Source organism: Bos taurus, chromosome 9, assembly GCF_002263795.3.
Source record: "Bos taurus isolate L1 Dominette 01449 registration number 42190680 breed Hereford chromosome 9, ARS-UCD2.0, whole genome shotgun sequence".
In the NCBI taxonomy this organism is placed as follows: Eukaryota; Metazoa; Chordata; class Mammalia; order Artiodactyla; family Bovidae; genus Bos; species Bos taurus.
Window position 1 is genome coordinate 76833715 of NC_037336.1, and position 24244 is coordinate 76857958.

Consider the following 24244-nt stretch of genomic DNA (forward strand, 5'->3'; position numbering starts at 1 on the left):
GTTGACTTCCTTATGTAAAGGAAATCAACTCTCCTCTGGCAAAATTAGGGAATTAAAAGATTTATCACTTTCCTACTGAAAAGTCCAACCTGCAATTGTTTCTGAGTGTGCTCTCTTGCAGCTCCTGGCTCTGTTATGAATGCCCAATATGCCCAGGGAGTCTCCCCATTATGTGGACACAGGGCAAGTACTTCCCTGTCTACCTCTTTATGTTTCAGAACACAACTAAAGATTTTTTAAAAAGTTAAAAAAAAACTAAACCCTTTTTATTTTGTATTAACTCTAATATTAAAAATTAACAATTTTTAATTTTAACAATTAAAAATGTTGTGGTAGTTTTAGGTGGACAGCAAAGGGACTCAGCCATACATATAGATAAATCCATTCTCCCCTGTACTCCCCTCCCATCCAGACTGCCACATAACATTGAGCAGAGTTCCAAGATTCTTTACTGGAAAGCTGGGTTAATTAAAGAAGATCACACTGTATAGGAAGGGAGAACTGTAAACTGTCAGTTAACATAGTTTTCCCTCCACAGTTCATGGGAAAAGAACTTAACGTATACATTCAACAAATACATGCCAGCTGTCCTGCTGAGGTGCCCAAGACAGATAAAATGTTCTACATGTTGAACTTTCATTTGAGAAGCAGATAGACAGGAAACAAGTAAACATATATACATTGACAACATAATTAGAGATGGATGAGGTGGTACTTCTGATAGCCCTTTTGGGGAATGGTGTCAGTTCTATCATTGTGAGGGAAGTGATGTGTTTGAGCTGAGACCTGAAGGGTGGGAAGGAGCTGGTCTTCAAAAAAAGCCGAAAAAGAGTTGCAGAAAAAGAGACCGCGTGAAACTGTTTCTAGGGTTCCCTGCCCCTCAAGTCATTGCCTTATCACTGGTGTCACCCTCCACTCTCCACCTGCTCACAACAGTGGCCGCCGATCTTTCAGGACGACTCAGTCCACGGGGATTGGGTTTCCCCTCCAGCAAGAGCCTGCTTCTCCGTCCCTGGAGACGTTTAGTATCATCCCTGGATGGTGGGTTGGTTTGAACCAGCGGTTTCACCACTAGACTGTGACGGCCTTCCATTCACGGACTCTTCTGTCCTTTCTCATTGTCTAGGAACTTGACTCGATTTCTTTAATTAGTAAATCTACAATGGTTTCTGAATGGCAGAGCCTTTTGACGTATGATTAATTAGAAACCCTCTGTTTTCCTATTCTGTTCTGGTCAACGCCCCCCCCCACACACACACTTTTCTCCCGATCATATTGTTCTAAGCCTTAATTACATGAAGGTCAGAAGGCCTCCGACTAACTCCAGATGCCACTGGATTGGCGTTTAGGGCCATTTCAGGAAGGTAGGTCCGCAGGCGCCCAGGTGCAGCCGGAGACCCGGAGTGCGGGCGCCCCGATGACGTCACTCCAAGGCTGCCGGCTCAGCGCGGGGCGTGACGTCACGCGGGCGGGCCAGGCCACCATGAGGTCACCTGGTGGGTGCGGCCAGGCCGAATCCCCAGTGTCGTCACGGGAGGGGGCGGGGCCAGAGCGTGTCAGCGAAGCCGAATCAAAACAAGCCCGAGACCCGCCTTTTCCCTCCGGCTGGAGAGCGTCTTGCTCGCGCCCCGAGACCGCGGCGCCCGCGCGGCTGCGAGCCTCGGGTGACCGCGCGCCGGCTTCAGGAAGCCGGGGAGGGCGCGGCAGCCGGGATGGCGCGGCGCGGGCCGCGCGGCTAGACGGGCGCCAGCGGAGCCGCCGGCCCGCGCCCTCCGTTCTCGGCCTCCAGAACCCGGCGTCGCGCCGCTGGGAGCCGCCTTCACCGACGCGGGGCACCTGGACGCTCGCGAGATGCCCAACCCCAAAAACAGTAAAGGCGGCCGCAAAAACAAGCGCGCCAACAGCAGCGGGGACGAGCAGGAAAATGGAGCCGGGGCCCTGGCAGTGGCGGGCGCGGCGGGCGCGGCGGCCGGGGGGGCCCTGGCGGCGGCGGCCGGCTGCGGAGCGGCGGTGGCGGGCGCACCCGGCACCGGGGGCGCGGCGGGCGCGGGAGGCGCGGGGCCGGGCGCCGCCAACGCCGCGGCCGCCGCGGGGGCTGCAGCCGCGGGCGACGCCAAGAACGGTAAGTCGGGTCCAGTCGGGCGAGCGCCAACTTCCTCACCGACGGGGACGGCGCGGCGGCGGCGGGGCCCAGGGTGGCGCGGGCGATGCGTGGACAATGCGAGAGTCAGGAAGTGCTCACCCCGCCCCTCCGCCCCGCCGCGGCTGCCCCTTCCCGGTCCCCACGCACGTTGGCGGCGATCGATCAGCGGCCCCGGCTCGGTGTCCGCGCGGCTCTCCGGTCACGCGCCTCGGGCAGCCTGCGCCCCAAACTCCGAGGGGCTTTCGGGTCCCCGGTCGGGGCGGCGCTGTCCTTGGGCCCTGCCCGTTGTGCCCGCGCTAGCAAAGCCGAGTGTGTGCCCTAGACCAGGGGGGAGGAAGGAAGGAAGGAAAGAAAGAGCTGCTCAAGTTGAGAAGAATGGTCCGATTGAAAACTTAGGCACCAGTTCCTTCTTCCCTGCTCCCCTCACCCACCCGCCTTCCCCTCCCCTGAGTGAAGGGGAGCCTCAAATCCCGGTCGACCGGGGCTTGCTGTGTTGATTGCCACAGGTGAAGAGGCCCCGAGACAGTTTTACTGTAGGGTGTGTGTGTGTGTGTGTCGCTGGGTTGAGGGGGCGGGGGTGTGCTCTTTAATTTTGCTCGCATGAGGAAGGAAGAGAATCTGAACTTGACTTCCGTTCTCAGCCTGGAGTTAAAAAAAAAATCATTATTTAATTCTACTTCACATTTTAGGAGGAAGCTTAATAATCTGAATGCACCTTTTGAGGGAGCATTTAAGGAATAGTGAAGATGCCACAGGATTGCCGTTGTCACTGCAGAGAGACAGTCTTATAGCGTGCTGGGCAAACACTTCTTCGAACTTGGGCAGTTCTTTGAATTCCTCTGGTCAAGCAGGTTTTCAGGGCAGGGAATATAGGTATATTTTAATGAAGAGAGATTGGGTTCCTAATATCTGACTTTTAACTTGTAGGTTTCAGTTTCCAAAGCCCTTCTTTAGATAGATCGCTTACTTTCTAAACAGGTGAACTACACTTAGAGGAACGCTGAAGATTAGCCTATTAGAACCTTAGGCCCCGTTGGCTATATCTCCGCAATTTTGAAATAGGAAGGTTTTCCCCGTCCCCCCCTCCCCCCAGGAACAAACATCCCATTTGTGAATGTTTGAAAAGTCAAAATTTCGCCAGACCGTCTTTGGCGTGTTCTTTTTTTTTTTTTTTTTCGTGAAGGAGCATGTAGTCGCTCAGCTGTCTGACTCTTTGCCACCCCATGGACTGTAGCCTGCCAGGCTCCTCTGTGAAATTCTCCAGGCAAGAATACTGAGTGGGTTGCCGGTCCCTTCTCCAGGGATCTTCCTGACCCAGGGATCAAACCTGGGTCTCTGCCTTGCAGGCAGATTCTTTACCTTCTGAGTCACTTTAATGGACCTCCCCGCCCCCCCCCTTTTTTTTGTTCTAAACTTCATCTTGGTATTGATGTGGCAGAGGAGAAAGAAGAGACTCCTTGCTCAGCCATTCAGTTTTGTCATCTTGGGAAGAACAGCTGTTCTGAGCCTCAATTTCCTACCCTGAGAAATTGAGAAAAAAGAATTACACTGATTGTATTGGCTCCCTCAGGAAGTTATCATGAGGCTCAGAGTGTCCTTTCTCTACCCAGTCCCCAGTACTTGTTGTTTTAGAGGCTGGTTACATTTGTAACAAGCTTAGTCAAGTTTGTCAAGGAAAGTAAGTTATCAGTGAATGACATTCAAAAGATACTTAGCATTTACCATGTTACAAGTACTGTGTTAAGTATTAAAGGACAGGTGGCAGTCAAGAAAGGACCTCCTGGTCCTCACCGGAGCTTGCATTTCTGGGGATGGTTGGGAGCCATCTGCTTGAAAGTTTCAGGTTGACTGTTACTTTTATTCTTTCTTCAAAAGATAAGACCTGGTAAAGGTGGTGTGAGGGAATGTTTTCCTTAGGCTGTGGTTATGGTGCCCCTGTTACTGCTTTCCACTGAAGTGGCAATCTCAGGTATATTAAGCAGTTCTGTGTATATCTGTGTGAAGGTATGTATTTGTGATTTGGAGCTTGTTTTATTACATGAATGGGGGAAAAGAAGAAATGGGCCAAATATCGCAATAATCACACTTAGAGAAGGTACAAACTTACGTTAGAGCAGTGAGTTGCAATTTTTTTGTTTTTAACATTTGTTCATTTATTTCTTTGGCTGCTTTGTGTCTCAGTTGGGCATGCAGGATCTTTAGTTGCAGCATGTGGGATCCAGTTCCCTGGCCAGGGGTTGAATCTGGGCTCCCTGCACTGGGAGCACGGGTGGAGTCCTAGCCACTGAACCACCAAGGAGTCCCCAGTGAGTTGAATTTTATGATGTAGAATTCTTGATTCTGACATGGTGTGAAATCTCAGTGAATGATCCACCTTATTGTGAAGAATCTCTCACTGCAGCTGATGATAATTACACATGGGTGCTGAGGTCTTCTGTGTGCAAAATTGATAAATAAGGAAATTATAAATGCTTTTTTGTTCTTTTTTTTTTTTTTACCATTTAAAGATGTGTTTTTTAATGTGGACGTGGGAGAAGTGGCATTGGTGAATTTTTAAAGGAAGGGGCAACTGATACGTGCAGCCTCTCAATCAACTGATAAAACCCACTTTTCTTTAAATTTCAGGATGACATTAATTGAACTCATAGTATTTCTAAGTCAATTTTTTATTTAGCTGTGACATTAAATTTCATAATCATGAATATTACAATTCAGTTATTTCAAGAGTGTAGTACATTTACATTATTAAACCTTTAAATGATTTGCTCTAACTGTTCAAGTCAGTTGTGATCTACCTCTGTAAGCATTCAAACTTTATGACTTCACCTAAAGTTAATAGTATTTATTTGTATTTGTTTGGAGTTCATAGAATGGTTTTATGTCTTGTGCTTCCTGGGCAGCATGGACACCAGGGCAGGGTAATATTGTTCTTAGTTTTTCACTATTAGTCAGTAGTTATTTATAACTACTGATTCTATAAAAAAAGATTTGGTGGTTAGGGAAACCTTGAGGAAGCCATGGCTGGGTTATAGTTGAAGTTAAACTACTTGAAGTTAGGCTTCTTGGTTAAGTTGAATATTAATTGTAAGGACTTTGTACCCCTAAGAAGAAATTAATTAGTACATTTTCAGATACTGGTTTATGAAGTTTTTGTGGGCATTGGAGTAAAAGATGAAGCGCTGTCCTCATTCTACATAGTAAACATCTGTCTGCACATATTGCAACATTTTGATTGTAGATGGACAAGATTTGCAGTGATTATTTTTAGGATCTAGTAATCATGCAGTAGATTATACCCATGTATAGTTTCACTCTGGAATTCTGGTTCTATAAGGCCGCTGGTTTTTGCTTGAGGCCTAAAAATATATGACCCCTTGGTCATAGTATCTACTTTTTAATGGGCCTGGATCTCAAATCCTTTTTATAAATTTCTGTTTTAGGGATGACCATGGTTCACCATTCCATTCATTCCTGACTGCCGCCAGAACCTCTGGGCTGCTGAGTTTGCCTTCATTCATTCAACCATTCATTCATTATTCTTTGTAGTAGATTGGGTTAGTTTACTCAGTGATTGATCTTGCATTTATTATAATGTTATGTATAATATAACATAATATAATATTATGTATAATATAACATTATACATAATATTAAGCTGATGTTTAAGCTCCAATACTTTGGTGACCTGATACAAAGAGCCAACTCATTGGAAAAGACCCTGATGCTGGGAAAGATGAAGGCAGGAGGAGAAGAGGGTGACAGAGGATGAGTTGGTTAGGTAGCATCACTGACTCAATGGACATGAATTTGATCAAACTCCAGGAGATAGTGGAGGACAGAGGAACCTGACGTGCTGAAGTCCATAGGGTCCCAAAGAGTCAGACGTGACTTGGCAACTGAACAACAACAATATATAATATAATATATATATATATGTGTGTGTGTGTGTATGTGTGTATATATATATTTATATATATATATAGTGGCTGACTTGCATGATACGAGCCTACTAAGGGTTAGCCACTCATGTTAGATTCTGGAAATAGTCTTTGAGACAAAGATTTACCTGCTAGATGTTTACTGGATGTGCTCTTTGCATCATTAATGGTCAGGGAGTGAGGGAAGCAAGACTGAGCAGAGGGAGGAGCTGAGCTGTGATGCAGAGGGAGCTCTGGAGCTCTGCTGGCCCTCCTGAGTACCTTGAGGCATGTGAGTGGGGTCTTAACTACCCCCTCTCAACCCCACATACACATTGGTTGGTCACTGGACATGGGGTACCCCCAGGAAGAGGGAATGATCTGGGAGGGGGGTGACAACTGTTAGCTGTAGGGCTTCTGTGGACATTTCAGCAGAGTAGTAAGTACAGGTACATCACTGTTTTTAATGATTGCATATAATATACCATTGTGTGTCTATATCTTGGATAAACTGATCATTCTCCTCTTTTTTGATCTTTAAGTTCTTATTTGTATATCTCTAAGCATTATTGGAGAAGACAATGGCACCCCACTCCAGTACTCTTGCCTGGAAAATCCCATGGATGGAGGACCCTGGAAGGCTGCAGTCCATGAGGTCGCTAAGAGTCAGACATGACTGAGCGACTTCGCTTTGACCTTTTACTTTCATGCATTGGAGAAGGAAATGGCAACCCACTCCAGTATTCTTGCCTGGAGAATCCCAGGGATGGAGGAGCCTAGTGGGCTGCCATCTATGGGGTCGCACAGAGTCGGACATGACTGAAACGACTTAGCAGCAGCAGCAGCTTTGACTTTTCACTTTCATGCATTGGAGAAGGAAATGGCAACCCGCTCCAGTATTCTTGCCTGGAGAATCCCAGGGACGGAGGAGCCTGGTGGGCTGCTGTCTATGGGGTCGCACAGAGTCGGACACGACTGAAGCGACTTAGCAGTAACAGCAGCAAGCATTATTCAGTTACTTCTTTAAGATAAACTATTACCTGTAGACTTGCTATGTCCAAGAATATACACTTTGTTATGACTTTTAATACATGCCTGGAGATTGCCCTATGGAAAGGTTGTACCATTTTAACTTCACTGTGGTCAGAGTGCCCTTTCCCCACGGCCTCTTCAGTTTCTGGTTCGTACTGTTTGAAAGGTGTGCTGGAGAATTGCTGGTACTCTCTAAACTTATCAGCAGTAGGGAGGCCCTGTTTAGATTCAGAGCCTGGAGCAGATGCTGCCATACTTGGGGGTATTTTCCAAGGCTGCATTTGTTTCTCCTGTGCTCTTTAGTGATCTTGTTAGCCATCAGATCAACAAGGATTCAACAAAATACCTAATAATGGTAAATGGTATCTTACTAACTGGTCCATGGGATCACAAAGAGTCAGACACGACTCAAGATTGAACGTGCATGCATGATCGTTAGTGAGGATACAAGCATAAGCTTTTGAAATTCTTGCTGCACTGTTATTCTAATCTTAAAAAATAAGCCCTAGAATTTTTTGTAAGTTTTAGTCAAAACGTGATGTTTGAACAGACCTGTGTGTAACCCAAGGTGCCACAACTTAAGGGCAAAGTGACCTAACCTCTCTCAGCCTTCATTTTCTGAACACAACCCTTTGGAGTGTTTTTGCAGATTAAGAAAAATGGTATATGTGAAAGATCTTGGCATAGGGCTGGGCAGATATGAACGCTATTAACAATGTCAAAAGTTTTGTGATTTGTTCAGCCTTATCCAGTTACAAAACTTGTTAAATTATTCTGTTGAGAACAGACAATGAGAGACAATAAGCTGATTTCTTAATGTAGAAAAAGACTGTGGTATCATACAGATAATTTTATTCAGGCATTGATTTGACTATACATGATTTTCTATTCTTCCCTCATCATCTCTCTTTTTCCATAGTTTACCTGGAAAAATCAGAGGATTTAGCCAAAAGAAAAAAGTAAAAAGCAAACTGTGAAAATGGTTTCCTCTTCCTTTCTTCATTCATTCAGTTATCCATCTAGTATGTATTGAGCGCCTGCTAGGTGCTGTGTCAGGGCACTGTGTTAGGCTCTGGGATTACAGGGACAAAAGAATCAGGCCCTGGGGGCGTATGGCTTAGTTGGGAGTCCTTACAGAAATGAATGAGAGTAGGTTATTGCATGTACTACACAAAGGCAGCTGTGGAATAAGGAGCAGGAACTTGTGAGGTGGTCACGTATTGGATTAAAGTTGGGGCTCGTGTCTGAGGACATGGGCAAATGAACTGAGCACATAGAAGTAAAGAGTAATTCAGAGGAGGTGAGGCGCTCCGGGTGTTCTTTGGGGATCATCTGGGGCTTAATATTATTAATTAAAGATCCTTTGCTCTCTCCAGGAAGCAGCTTGAAAGTTCATTCATTAGCTCCTGTGTTTGTTTGTTTGCTCATTCACTATTTTGTTCATCTGCGCACTCATGCATTTACTAAACATTTATTTTGTGCCCACTGTCTTCTATGACTGGAAGTGTAACATTGAATTATACATGGAGACATCAGAATCTGCATGGCTCATGGAAACTGGGAGAGAGACATGTACATGTCAGGGGTAATGATCATAGGTGCCCAGTACAAGAAAGGATTTGTTTCCTGCAAGAGGGGGACCTTTGAGCTGAGTCTTGCAAGAAAAGAAGCAGTTAGCTCTGAAAGCAGAGGAAGGATGTTTTGGGGGTGGCTGGAGGAGGTGGGCAAGAGCTTTGAGTTCTGGTTGCTGCTGTAGTAGTTCATGGCTGGTGTGAGGCTCGGTGGTGGAAAGGAAATGGGTCCAGACAGTCAAGTCTGGGTGCTTTGTCACCAGTACAGAACCGTCCCTGAGGTTTATAAGCAAAGACATGATTGGTTGAGCCTGCAAAGGGGAATGATCATCAATTGGCAAGCTTGTAAAGTTGTTTATTTTAACATCATGGATATCTTTCGGCAGTCTTTCTTTTATTACAGCTAATCATGGTTTGGTGGTCCAGCCTGCCACTGACCGTTGATTGTGATTTTTTAGTAAAGTAGTGGGCACACAGCACACACTGCTTTTCTGTACAGCAAGATGAAAGTGTGACAGCCCCAAGGAGAAGTCTCTTAATTGTGGGCACCAGCACCCTGATGCTCTGTCAGCCATGGGAGGTCAGCTAATTGAGGTGAACTTCAGAGAACCTGACGCCAAGGGAGGGCTGGGCACCGTATGAGCTGAAGGGCTTCCTCTGGATGGAGGGGTTGTCGCTATGGTTTATTTTTCACATCTTGATAGAAAGTGTCTTATCTCTGTGCTAGGTTGGACTAATTATATTTGTCATTTTATTTTTTATCCTCATCGAATCAGTTTTAAAACAATAAAGTCTGGTGAGGGAGATGTCATTATTTTATACAAAGTGACTGTGTTTTTAAGTCGGTGTGTTTCAGAAAGCTTCCATTTCTCAGTGGTTGGTGAAATAGTAGCTTGCTTTATTTAATCAACAGGATGCTTTAGCTCAATTGTACTTGAGAGGTTTTTGTAAACTGGCAAAAAATAAGTAGCATTTCTAATTCTTAATTGTATGTTCTGATTTATCCGAAGTGGATAGAAAAACAAATTATTTCTGCTAAATTATACTTAGGAGGATAGTACTTGAAAGCATTCTAAAAGGTAGAAACAAGAAAGATATTAAGAGGAAGTTTAAAGAAAAGTGAAGAACTTAAAAAGGAAGTGTTAAATGTTAATCATATCACTGTTTAGAATAATAAGAACGTTTGCGTGGTTCTCATACGTACACAAAGTGCAGTATATTGAGGCTTCACTGATTCAAATTGTCAAGGAGGAAAAACTTTTCTTCTCCCCTCTTAGGTTCATGATTTTGGGACTTGCAAATTAAACTGACAGAGTAGCAAGAGAAAAGACAGATTTACTCACAGACAAAACTGTGACTCAAAGGGGTGGTTAGACTTTGTGTCTTATATACTATCTTAATAAGAGATGGGGAGGGGAGAAGGGTTCTTCTAGGAAAGCAAGTGGCTTCTTAGTAAGAGTAGGGGAGAGGGAGAAAGGGTGCCTGTAGGAAAAAAAATGAATTTTTGAAGAGCTCAGTGGGCCCTAAAAGAATACATGGGTGATGATCATTTTGTGATAGTGTGTGTTTAGGTGTGGTGTGGAAACTTATTTCTGATGGTAAAAGTCAGTCTTCTCAGGTTGCTTTTGAAAGGGTATTTATGACAATTGAGTTCTTTTGAGAGACTCTGTTTTTAGGCAGAGATTTCAGGAACTCAAATGCCTTCAGCTTAAAAAAATTTTTAGGCCAGAGTGGCAGATTCTAAACCCCTTCAAAACTTGTTGAAGTTCAGTATCACCCCCATAATAGCAGTTACAAAAGATAGTGCTATAATTCTGGATTTCTGTTTTTCATTTTATTGGAAATTTATTAGAAATAGATGGCCTTAAGGCATATGCCTTTATAAACTGAGAGGGTAAATTAGGCAAAAGTTAGGAAGATATCAACTTGCTCCTATAAGTAAAGAAGATATACTCGTCAAATTTCAAATGGATGTTTCTCCCAGGGGTTAGTATAAGTTTGATACCTTAGATCATGTCCCTTCATATCATAAAAGCATCTCAGGAGTCTTTTGACACTAGTATTGAAACTAAATCACAGACTATTTTAGGTTTCTAAATGAGCACTCCTGAATGTGACAATTACATCAATATAATATTTAGTTGAACTGTAGAATTTATTAAAGTGACACATTACTTGTAATGCCTGACAGACCTCAGTGCCTGGACAGAAATGGAGGGAATGGGCAATGGAGGGAATCAGGGTCTGGCTGTTTTTTGATTGGCAGCAGGTGCAGTCTGTAATCTGAGAGGCTGAACCTAGGATGTTACGAACAGACGCAGTGCTGCCAGAGGCCACGAGAGTCCCTGGCACTGGAAAAGAGGAAGCGTTTTTCTGTGGTGGAGGCAGAAACGAGCATCTCTGATACGCAGAGCAATTTGGAGAATTCTTCCACTTCACCTCCTCAGATCTGTTCTTACTGGGCAGTGCTTACAAGTTGGAGTATTGTTAATCCTATAATGATATGTATTGGGCATTTAGTTTTACAAATGCTGATGATGTGTTGTGGTTCAGTAGCAAATTAGGTAAAATGCCTGGATGGTAGTTATGTTGGGGCTGTAGAACCCCTGGAACCCATAGAAAGCAGGAGCAGTTATTGCCGGCAACAGGAACAGTGATCACTCCCTTATGGAGCTCTGCCTGGGAGCCAGGTGGGACCCCCTGCCATCTGCAGTCTGCATTGGAGGACAGGGACACTAAGCTCCAGAAATGGCCTCCCTCTCTTTTTGCAGAAAAGGCACACTGGTGTTGGAGAGATGTGCTGGACCCTGATGTTGCAGTCAGATCTTACATGATACTGGGTCTGTTTTGACTGATATGCAAACCTGTGTATGAATAATGAACAAATTTTTAAGTAGAGGGCTTAAATTTAGTATAAAAACATTAGAGGAAACAATCATTGTTATTGTTGTTTAGTCACTAAGTTGTGTTCAACTCTTTTAGACCCCATGGACTCTAGCCTGCTAGGCTCCTCTGTCTATGGGGTTTCCTAGGCAAAAATACTGGAGTGGGTAGCCATTCTCATCTCCAGGGGATCTTGCTGATCCAGGGATCGAACTCGGGCCTCCTGCATTGCAGGCAGATTCTTTACCGCTGAGCCACCAGGGAATCCCAAGAAGGCAATAGGGCCATTTAAATTACTTTTAAAAGACCTCATGCTTATCTTTCTGGTACCTGAACTGAAATTAAATTTGTGAAACAAGAAAACACTTGACCAAGGAAGCACTTAGCTTACACGTTGTACACTCATGTTAATTTGATCCTGCTCATGATAGAAGGACTTCCTGGTCTTGGGATGGCGGAAACAGGACATCTGTATGGACACTTCCAGTTCTTAATGGATCACAGTTCATAGCGAGGATGCGATTATCTTCTTTAGGCTGAAGTTCTAGAAGTGAGATCACTGGTCACCAGGCATGTGATTTTCAAGGCTTTGATGTATGTTGCCAAACTGCTGTCCAGAAAGGGTTTCCCTCTTTCCACTAACTCTGGCGCTGCATGGAGTGCTCCATTTGCCACACTCCTCCACTGGGAGTTTGATAACCACTTTCACCTATGCCAATCAGATAGGTGAAAAATCACATCCCATTGTAATGTTCATTTCCATTTGTTGAATTGCCAGCTGAGTGAATGTCTTTTTATGTGTATACTGTTCATTTGTGTTTTTTCCTGTTTGTGTTTTTTGTCCATTTAACTAATGGGCATTGATCAGCACAAGGTCTTTGTATATTCAGGATACTTTTTGACACACATTTCTCCTGGCTTATTGTTTATCTTCTTACCTTATTTGAAGCATCCTGGCTGGTTAGAAATGTTATAGATTTGTATGATCCCAGAAGAGACTCTGATGCTGGGAGGGATTGGGGGCAGGAGGAAAAGGGGACGACAGAGGATGAGATGGCTGGATGGCATCACCGACTCCATGGACATGAGTCTGGTTGAACTCCGGGAGTTGGTGATGGACAGAGAGGCCTGGCGTGCTGCGATTCATGGGGTCGCAAAGAGTCGGACATGACTGAGCGACTAAACTGAACTGAACTGAACGATCCCAGAAAATCCACAAAGAGATAGAAACTCAAGAGAAAGACAAGAGAGAGTGGGAAAGGTTGTCTGTAAAATTACTTGTAGGAAAAGCAGTTCGGGCCTGGCGTCAGGGTAGTGACTGACTTCATTTGGGTGTCAGTGCATAGTAACACTGTTAGGTTTGTGAGGTTCTGTTTCCTTCTGTTTGTGAGGTTCCTGAGGTTCTGTTTGTATTTAATTTGCAAGGCTTTGTTTCACAGAATTGGTTATAGTTCCTGTCACCCTCCTTCACCTCCTCCCTGACCACTCCTGTCCATGGGAGCTGAGCTACCATGCTCAACACCTGTTGTTTCCTGCACATTCTTAAAAGTCCCCTGCAGTTTTTATTCCAGCCAGTTCCAAGGACTTTGAAACTTGTAGATAAAAGCTTACTATTTACTTATCACCTCTGCTACAAACTGAGGCCGCTTATGGCTAAGTTCCCTGTAAATTTCCTGTGATCATAAACTTAAATGCTGAATTATAGGAAAGTTCTCACTTTTTTCATTCTGGCACTTGCATTGAAATTACCTTTCTGTGTTAAGAAAGTGAGAGCACAGAACTCACCTGGACCAAGAGTTTATTTGTGCCCTGTTCATCACGCTGATCCAGTCTGCCCTGTGTTTCTCAAATGTCTGTGACTTGCAGGAGATTCCCAAACTTACTGCTTTTTTGAAGAGTGTGAGATTTGAGAGACCCAGGTCCTAGCTTGAGGTTTGCCATTTTGCAAGGCTGATGGAGCTTTCTGAGGCCAACTATTCTTATCTGTGGAAAGCAGGATAAGACGATATTGTGTATGACTAACTCCTTGCAAAAAACTGTATTGCTGTTTGAAAAAGCCCATGGTTGTGTCATGCTTCGGGGTTTTGGGTGTTTTGTAGTTGGTGTTTTGGTTTTCTGTTTGTCATGTGCTTGTGTGTCTGCTTCTCCTAGTGCTGAATGCATGCTCTGATTTGTTGGAAGAACCTGGGGCCAACCTGGGCTTTGCCCCACAGCTTGCAGTACATGTTGCTCTTCCAAAATGCTGATTCTACTTCCTTGGGAGAGCCTTTCATTTCTCTGCAGGTTCAGGTCTGCTAGCTCTTGCTGTGTGGGTTTTCCCAAGAAATCTGCAGTGTTTACCTGCTGGTCTCACTGAGCGCCCTCCTTGAGTGGACTCCTCTAGGGTTTCTGACCCACTGAGGGGAAGGCCTGTGGAGGCTGAAGCCATGGGGCGGGTGCTTTCACCCAGCCTGAGTGGAGCTGACTTGTGGATTGTTTCGTTGTGATCTGTGAATCATCTGTCTCCAGATTTCATTATAACCACAAACTGTGCTGTGGTTTTAACCATTTGATCAGAGAGCCTTGCTTTTGGCCTGTTGTACTGCATGATTCGCACTGTTGCGCCTGTGTCTGTAATCATGCCTTCTTTAGTTTGTGTCCACTCACTTCAGGCCTTTGTGCTCCCTGCTCTTTACCAGCCTCTGGGTTTCTGTGGAGTAGGAGTTTGTGTTGTAAAAGCATTTGGGATACTTTCATAACACTGCGTGCATGCGTGCTAAGTTGCTTCAGTCAGTCGTGTCCGACTCTGTGCGACCCTATGGACTACAGCCTGCCAGGCTCTTCTGTCCATGGGATTCTCCAGGCAAGATTACTGGAGTGGGTTGCCATTTCATTCTGCAGGTCATAACACTTTGGGTTGTTTCCTTACCTCCCTTTAAGATTTTACATCTTAAATAAGATTAAAGAATTGTGAATGTGCCAAATTGTATTATGGATTTTAACAAGATGACTTCTACAGGCATATGACACTTGGTATGTATCAGTGTCTGTGTGTTTATATAAATGTATGGATGCGTTGTTTTTTTTTTAATTTTATCTTTAAACTTTACATAATTGTATTAGTTTTGCCAAATATGGGATTTGGTTGATTAAAACAAGCCTTCTCTTTGAGATATTCAGATTTGAAATTTTTGACTTTGTATCAGTTTTCCTCATAATTTATTTTTTAATGTTCCATGAGGTATGTGATCTAAAGATGACTTGGAAAAGTTTTTGAAGAATTAATTTGAAATTTTTTCTCTTGACAGATTTGGAAATACTGATTAGATCATATATACATTTGTATATGTTTATATATTTTAATAAAGTTGTATTTAACTGGAAAAATTCTTTTATGACAAAAAAATTTCTACACGTTTTTGCTCTTTTATAAATGGTATATTTCTCTTCTAGTTTAGAAATGAATAGTGTTGAGCCTTTGAAAATAATCATACTATAAAATTATATTTTCTATTCCACAAAAGTTAGTAACTGGGAAAGGAAGGATTGTTTAGTTGTTAATATAATGACATCTTTGGTTTAATATATCAGTGGGGTAAAAACTTTGAGCTTCCTTTGCAGTAGGAAATTTTATGGCATATTCTTCTGAAAATAAGTCATATTATAGCAGCTTTATTGAGTATGTGTATGTGGTGAACTACTGAGTTTGGACATAGACGAGATTTACTTTTGAGTCTAGTTTTCATTTTCACTGAGGTATGTGTAAGGCTTAGACACACCCTCTGCTTTGACAAGTCTTTCCTTGTTACCACAGCTTCTATAACTTGCTTGTTGGTTGCTGACGCAGCATTTCAGAAATAGGCCAAGTTGTGTGGCCCCCAGGCTAAAGCTTTGTCTTCTCTCCCTAGCTCACAGCAGAGTGACTGCGGGGGTGGAAGGGAATGCTATAATGCTTTTTCCCAGGTTTATTTTGAAGGGAAGGCAAGGGAACTGAGAGTGCATCTTTCAGGGAGTTCAGCAGGATAGGAAAGGAATATGGGAAACAAAGGAGTGTAAGGATTTGATTTAGCTTGGAGTGTGGATACAGTAGGGAAATGAATTTAGCCATGTTGTGCTGGGGATTTATTGATTTAATGACAATAGTAGCCTGAAAATCTTCTTGGGGATTGTTGGCATGTTGACCCAAGCAGGGTTCAGGCAAATCAGGTTGAGATTCTGCTTCTCAGCGCCAGTGCTCTTTCTGCTGCCCCATTCCATAGTGTCTACTGATACCATGCCAAATCTTTATGTTCTTTCCAAGAAAAGTTGCTTTATTCTCGTTGACAAGTAAGCCTTTTTTTTTTTTCCCCCAGATTAGCACTTCTGTTAGCTCGAGTAGATTTACCTCACTCTCTTTCTTTGTTTTTAAGGAGTGTAAAGATTGGGGTCAGGAAATCTTTATATTGTAATTTGGTTTAAGCACTTGTTTCTTTAACTTGACTTTCTGTAGACCTAGTTTTTAAATAATTCTGGATTGATGTGGGCATTGGCCACTCTGAATAAACTTGTGTAACCAGATCATAGTAAGTAGTTCGATAATTTTTAATGAGACACTATTTCAAATTCTAGAACTGCTTACTAAATCTTGTTACACATAGTTATTGGTCACTGCCTCTCCTTATAAGCTGGCTCTGTGCTCTTTATTGATCTCTGTGCAGTATGAGTGGATATGGAAGACCTTGCTAGCTGAATGACCTTGGGCAGAGCAGTAAAGGATCCTCTTGTGGGCTTAGGACGTGTTTGTAGAATCTGAACCAAGGGATTGTCTTATTTTGTATTGTGTGAAATTTTGGTATTTTTAAGAAGCTTTCAGGGAAAATTAGGAAGCCATTATCTTCATCCTGATATTCAGCCTAAAGCAGTCGTATTTGGGGTCTTTGTCCTTTTAGGTCTTGACATGATCTCCGGTAGATAACAAAACTGTGAGTTTTCTACTTTAAAGTCATTATTGACACAGATTTCTTACTGGTATCAGGGTTTTTGAGCCAGAATGGAAATTTTAAAATGGGTAAAATAGAAGTCTGTAGCTTTCTATTTAGTTTTAACTTCAGACTAGGTAGGCTTATGCATTTTAACTGAACCTAAGAAAGAGTGAGTCTAGGAGAATAAACTGAATCTATGGAGACAGCGTTAAAAACCCAAGTTGTTAAATATAGGTGAAGAGCACGTTGTTGTTGTTGTTTTGGCTGGTGGGGGAAATATGAGGCTTCCATGTTTATTTGGGTAGAGTGGTTTGTTTGAGTAAAAGTCTTGTGTTTAAATCCTATTCAAAGCATGAAAACATGTTTAACTGAATTTAATCTCCATGTACTCAACTTGCTACCCTCTTTGGAACAGTCTCACACACTAAAATAACATCAGAGAGGATAAACTGAATCAGAGGTTAAGACAGATATGCTTAAGTGAGCTTTACTATAGCTCCCATACTAATTAAAACAAGTTGACAAAATACTTTGAAAGTATTAGTTTCCCTTCGTTACAGGACTTAGTATCTTTTAAAAAGTTTTAGTAGAGAAGGGTCTCGAGATAGTTGAGAAAATTTACTTAAAAACTTTTTTAGTTTTCACTTGAGAAAATACTCACCAGTTAGTCAAGAAATGATTTTTAACCCCCTGGTGAGTCTGAGGTGTGGTGTGGGCACCAGTCTCCTTCTCCTCTGATCTGTGCTCGGTACTGCCCCACAGGGAGGGCTGGTGACCGAAGCAGAGGCGTGGCCCATGGGCCTCGTGGGTGACCAGGTGGGGATCCAGTCCTGGACCTAGTTGTGGTGCTCTTTGAGTGTAGCTGAGGGACGTGGGGCTTTGGGCTGGGAGTTTCTGAGATTCCTGAATGCATGTGTGACGTCATCACTGTAATTTTCAAAAGGCTGATTTGAGGGTGTTGATAAAACTTTTTTAAGAGAGATATACTTAAGTGAGCTTTACTATAGCTCCTATACTAATTAAAACAAGTTGACAAAATACTTGAAAAATACTTTTTTTGCTTGTGTATCCCCTAAAGGAATTTGAGAAAGCAAAGTCCCTTTTACTTAATACTGTTTCACCCTGTTTTTTTTTTTTTTAATTTAAGTTTAAATGCAGAGGTACAGTCTTCAGTTTACTGTAAATCTTGTCATTTTGATGTATTTAAACAGAATCCAAAATCATAGTAACTTGATAGCCATAGTCATTTAAAAGATCATGGTCAGAAATTTTACATTTTTTTTCTATTTTTATCATCTTGTCATTTTTCTATAACAAAATATGTCTTTAAACTTAAATTTATATTAAGAACTACTTCCGGAATGATAGAAGGACCCCTGGATATCTGCCTCTCCTTAAAAACAATGTGAACACGGGAAAAAATGATCAAAATCAACTTTTCAGAATTCTAGAAATTAACAAAAGACTTGCTTTAATCCTCGGAGTTTTTATTCAAGGGAAATGACTGAGTCATAGTAGGAACAATGAATTTTGTTTTCTCTTAACTTGTCTATTCCCATTCCCTCTCCCTGGCTCCATGGTAGCTTGGTTTTTTAAAAAAAATTTATATATATATATGTGTGTGTGTGTGTGTTTGAAGTAGGGTTGATTTACAGTGTTGTGTTAGTTTCTGGTGTACAGCAAAGTGATTTAGTTTTATGCATGCATATATATATATGTATACGTATACTTTTCAGATTCTTTTCCTTTGGTTGTTATATTGAATATAATTTCCTGTGCTGTACAGTAGGGCCTTGTTATTTATCTATTTTATATATAGTAGTATGCATTGTGAAAGTAGTGTCTGACTCTTTGCGACCCCATAGACTGTACAGTCCATGGAATTCTCCAGGCCAGAATACTGGAGTGGGTAGCTGTTCACTTCTCCAGAGGATCTTCCCAACCCAGGGATCGAACCCAGGGCTCCTACATTGCTGGTGGGTTCTTTACCAGCTCAGCCCCGAGGGAAGCCCTGTAATATTCATAGTAGCTTTAAAACAAGCAGCCTAGTAGTCACTGGAGGGGGAAGAACAGATTTGAAGCTTCCTCCAAAACTCTAGTCCCAGAGAACTACCTCCGTTTGACGTGTCCGGAAGCTGCCTGGTAAAACCTCATTCACAGGGCTGGTCTTTATTTGACCTGGCTCAGAGGTTACCCAGTGTTAGAAGCCCTCTTACGATGTCTGCTGAACACACTCAGCAGCAGTTGTTTGTCATTGTAATTATGATACTAGCCAGCAGCCAGAGCAAACAAAAAATGGGTCAAAACACTTAAGAAGAATGTCTTGAAAGTGGGAAGCCCATAAAGGGTTTTGAGAAGCTCTGATACATTCCTGGTGCCCTAGAGCAGGGGTCCCAGCCTCCAGGATCCAATGCCTGATGATCTGAGGTGGAGTTGATGCAGTAATAATAGAAATAATGTACTTGAACCATCCCAAAACCATCCCCCCAACCCCTGGTCTATGGAAAATTTGTCTTCCATGAAACCCATCCCTGGTGCCAAAGAAGTTGGGGACCGCTGCTCTAGAAGACCGTGCATGTGGGCAGGGCTCAGAGCATGCCCAGGGAAGACTTGAAGAGCCCCTCATTGTTGCTTCTGGCTGATCTGGAGACTCCAAAAAAGCCAAAAGTAAAGGCCAATAAGGTTGTAAATTGTTGAAGCATTGAAGGTTTACCCAACACACACACAGCCCCTTGGCAAAGGGTGGGACACTTACTGTTCAGGGCATTTAAGGAAGTCTCTGTCCAGTTATTAGCTGACCACCAAACTAACTGAGTAGAAACTTTGGTGGCTACATGTGATGGAAAAATAGAGACCTTACAGAATTAGTCACTAAACAAGCAAACAGCAGTAACAACAGCAGCAGCATACTGGAAGGAGGGAAAATCTGATTTTTAGAGTTACCATGCTGATTTTCAGAGTTGGCACTGTTATTAAAAGTGTCTAGTTTTCAACAAAAAAAATATAAAATACTCAAAGTCACAGGAAAGTGTGGCTAACAAATTTATTCATCATTTTCAACCCCTATATGAAGCTCTGCACTGGGCACACAACAGGTGTTCAGAAGTGTTATTGAATTGACTTGTAATTAGCTGATTTTCAGAGACTTTGTGTGTTTTTCTTTTGTATTAAGTGTTTAACCCTGAGACAAACCCTGGTGTGTTTATTTTGTCCCTTAGAACAGGGTCTTTATTAAATGATAACTATTAATAGAAGCCATACATTTTCCCAAATGAGTGTTTGTTAGTATTCTGGAAAATTTGAAAGCTCTTTATTTAATTAATTAAATATAATAAATCTGCTAAGAAAACTGCCTCATTCAGAGACCAGATTAGTTTGAAATATTTCCTGTGTAAAGTTTGCTTGTATAGTTTGAGTTTTTACAGCACTTTGAGAATATAACTATTGTACTGTTTTGCAAATGTCCAGATCTCTAGAGACCTGTAATCAAGTGCTCATGTTATCCAGTATTTGACTTATTTATAGTAAAGATTCCAAAACTTTAGTGTGTCAGACCTAATAAACTGTTGTTACATCTACATATCTGGACATGCTTATTAAAAAAAAAATCTGGAAAACAAATCTGGCCTCAAATCCATAATATTTTCAGATGATTAATAAACCTTTACTGTGTTCGCGATCAGTCTTGAGGATGGCAGAAATTCAGGGTTGTTATGTACTGTATTGACATTCTCTGATTCATCCCAGGAGCAGAGAAGGAAAGTGGAACTGCTGAAGACATCACATCAGTGCACAGAGTGTTATCAGTATATCCTGGTTTCAGATACTTACTTGTGTATATTTTTCTATATTCTTCATCATTCTTTTCTGCTCCAGTGTCTGTAAAAAAAGATGAAGCAAACCTACTGGACCTGCAAGCCTCAAAACCCCATGTCACTGCAAGGAGAAGATGCTCACTGAATTTGCATTGATGCCAGGCAGGAAGGCAAGGGAAGATTAATATCTTGGAGAATGTGGTCAGAATTCCAAAAGCTGTTGACAGATCCCTGCCGAGGCGAATGCTAGGCTGGCAATATTCAAAGAGTGACACGAGAAGGAGCAACCTATAAAGCTAATAGTTGTTTACTGGCAATTGTAATTGCCAAAAAGTCTGGGGTTTACAGTGGATCTTGAGGCTAAAATTTAACTGTTGAAGAACTTGGTTAGCAAAAGTGAGGGTCTTTTGTTGTTCACTGTGGAAGTAATATTGTATCTAGAGTAGGTGTGTATGCGTGTAAACATGCATGTGTATGAAATTACACTGTTAGGGTGATATCTGGTTATTCAGAGATACACTCATGTACACCTATGTATGACTGTGTGCGTTATTTCAGTTGGCATGTTATAAACTTTTTTTTTCTTATATTCTTACATGTGAATACATATATCTATAATTAGTATACCAATGGACATGACTTTTATTATTTAAACAAGTTGTCATTATAATTGCTAATGCCATTAATAAAGGCTCGATGGCTATAGTAATCTGCTATTCTTGCTGTTAGGTTTTACATTGGTATTTTTTTTCACTTGTCATCCTGTAGGGGCTCAGATGGTAAAGAACCTGCCTGCAATGCAGGAGACCCGGGTTTGATCCCTGGGTGGGGAGTATCCCTTGGAGAAGGGAACGGCTACCCTCTCCATAGGGTCGCAAAGAGCCAGACACAACTGAGCAACTAACACGTTCATCCTTTAGAAGGTGAAGTTGGTTGGACCCTTGTAGCTGTCGGTGGCGATGTAACCTCGCAGCAGGTTCAGATTGTGTGGCCACATCTGTAACACTTGCCATTTCGCTATTCATTGCTCTTCTGTCTGCCTCTCCCCTTAGAGCTAATCTCTGCAGTGAACATGGGACTGTCCTTTGCCTATTTGTCAGAAATGAATTCCTGGGTTTGCTAGGTGAGGGAAGAGTGGGAAGAAGGGGAAGTAAAGAGGCTGCTGTTGGGGAGAGCTGAGTGGAGACAAGACTGGGCTCACAGGGGATGACAGAGTCTAGGCTTTGTGGGTTAGAGCCCTGCACACAGGATCTCCTCTTCCCGGAAGAAGACGAGGTAGGGTGGAGTTGACAGGCGCCAGAGCCCACTTCACCATGTCTCAACTTCACCGGTGAGGCTGGGAGCAGGTGACAGAGGAGGCACCTACCTGGTCCAGGCAGGACAAGGAGGCCGGAGGGGCTGGATTGGCTGGCAGAGCTCTGAGCAGCAGGAGTCAGCCTGGGATGTGTCTGAGAGACACCAGGCTGGTTGGGAACAGGTGGATGGCTGGGTATGAACAGCAGAGTGGGAAGCTGAAGGGGCTGAGCCCAGGGGAAGGAGTGAGAGTGTGGAGCTGGTGAGCACAGCGGCTCCAGGACTCAGTGCTTATGCCCCAGCCGCTCCTCAGGGGTGGGGCGTGGGCAGGTAGAGAGGACAGCCCTTCCTGAAGGGGTTGAGTTTGTGGGGCTCCTGGGCTCTGTGGGTCAGCACTGGCCTCTCCTCTCAGTTTGCATCCTTTTCTGGCCGACTTTGGAAAAACGAGGAGGGAGGAGAGCATCTGCCCCCCACCCCAAAGTCCACAGTTTGATATAAATTAGGCAAAGCTGGTTTGAAATTTATGGCAAAAGGTGGGGAATGGATTTTTGTTTTGATCATTCATAGCCTCCTCCTCCTACAAATAAACTGGCTTTCAAAAATACATGTAATACTATAAGAAATAATAAATAAGTGAGAATATTAGTAATAGGGATGATACTGTTAGGAAAAATAATGGATATCTTGGGGCATTGCAAGAGGTGGGTCACAAATGTGGCTTTCAGATTTCTAGTACAGGGAGGGAAAAGGCAAACAGAAGCAGAGGTCTGCACTCCAGGGTCCATCGGATAGAAAAACAAAGCAAAACAAAACCAGTGACTTACAAAATGTTATACTGCGCAATGTCCATGACAATATCCTTTCATAAATAAAACAAATTTGTTAGGCCTGCTCACATCATTAAGGGGCTTCCCAGCTGGCACTAGTGGTAGAGAATTCACCTGCCAATGCATGTAATACCTTCATACTGTAAGAGACACAGGTTCGAATCCCTGGGTCAGGAAGATCCCTTGGAGGAAGGCATGGCAACCCACTGCAGTATTCTTGCCTGGAGAATCCCATGGACAGAGGAGCCTGGCGAGCTACAGTCCATGGGGTCACAAAGAGTCGGACACGACTGAGCAACTGAGCATGCATGCGTATGCACCATTAAAAGCAGCCTGTCCAGGGAATAAAACAGTGTGGTCCAGGTAACCAGCCCTGTGACACCTGGCTTTACTAAGAGATAGCTTTTACCTGTTGCAAGGCTGACATACTCAGATGCCTCCAGGGCCCTGGCATATGAATAAGTTCGTGAACAGGGCTGGAGTGGAGACCTGAATGACCCAGAGAGGGCACGATGCATCTAAAAGGCATTTATACTTCATAACAAGAATCCCTGTACTGGTTTAATAAAACACTGCAGGCTAGACCACCCCACTGGAGCTCAGATCTAGAAGAGCGTGGACATCATCTATGACATCTTTCATAAATATTGTTTCTCTCAGTAGAATGTTTGGACGGTATTGAACAGCAGTGAGTTGTGGGCGTATTTTCTGACAGGTGCCTTGTCTGCAGATGACCCCTGTTGCCAGTTGGTCACACAGCTGAATGTTTTACCCTTTGGACAGACTGGGGGGAGGTGAAGCCATTTGTCTTTTCAGCCGAGGTCTTCGGGAATCCAGAGGCAAGGGGAGGGCCCAACTCCACTGTGGCCTTTGGTCTTCAGGCACCATTCTGGATGCACCGAGAGAGAAGTAAGCCAACATTTTTGGGACACTGTACTTATAACTTAGGTGGTAAATGGCAATCACATATAAAAATATTTTGGAGTTTTGATTATGGCTGTATTTGGAATATTCGTGCATGCAAAGGGAAGGCCATTGACAGGGATAATCAGAATCAGGTTCTTTAGTGTTTCAGGGAAGCAAGGAAATGCTTTAAAATTGCATTATAGTACTGGAGGATAACATGAAGTCTTTTCTGGAGTCTCAGCAGTGGGATGGTTTAATATCTGGGCAGTCTTTCTGTTGTTATATATGTGCACACATTCAGACACATGTGCACATACACATGTACTTAACCTGGAGTTCTGTCTGCATCCTGTGATATTGTGGTTTGGTTCTGAGAGCTCATGGACTAGTCTTCAGAGTGAGTGCATGCAGTACATGAAATGCCAGGGTGCTGTGTAGTTCTCTGAGATTCAGTGCCCTCAAGATCTAAATCTCCAGGTAGAAGAAAAGGCAGTCTGCTAATTTATTTCCTAGTATCACGTGATCCCATTGTATGCAAATTGATTATGCAAATTTCAACTAAAGACACGTAAATGATAATAAAAGTTTCCCGTTATGTGCAAAATTTCGGCAGGCACATTCCCCCAAATTATGCATCAGGCTATCTCATATTTTCAAAGCCAGCAGGTCAACTGAATTGTAAAAATGCTTTGTTACCCAATGTCACATCCTTTTCTTTTTAAGAGAAATACCTTCTAACCCTTGGCAATATTATGTGAACTCTTGTTGCTTACAGATATCCTTCATGGATTTAAGTGACATTTGTGTTATTATTTTCAAATTAGCTTATAACTCAAGCCTTTATTACAGCATTCAGAGTATCCAAGTTGTGCTAATAATACTCGTGCTGGAAAACATCCTGAAAATCTGTAACTTTG

At 42.9% G+C, this 24244-nt stretch overlaps 1 protein-coding gene across 1 annotated transcript in view; it reads left to right on the plus strand.

Annotated features, from left to right (window-relative positions):
* Positions 1-1583: 1583 nt before the first annotated feature.
* HECA (hdc homolog, cell cycle regulator) overlaps positions 1584-24244 on the plus strand; it is a 45120-nt gene continuing 22459 nt past the window's right edge. The window contains exon 1 of the mRNA XM_024997031.2: positions 1584-2122. Within this exon, the coding sequence (XP_024852799.1) occupies positions 1852-2122 (271 nt within the window). The 5' untranslated portion in view covers positions 1584-1851. The remainder of the gene's footprint in view (positions 2123-24244) is intronic.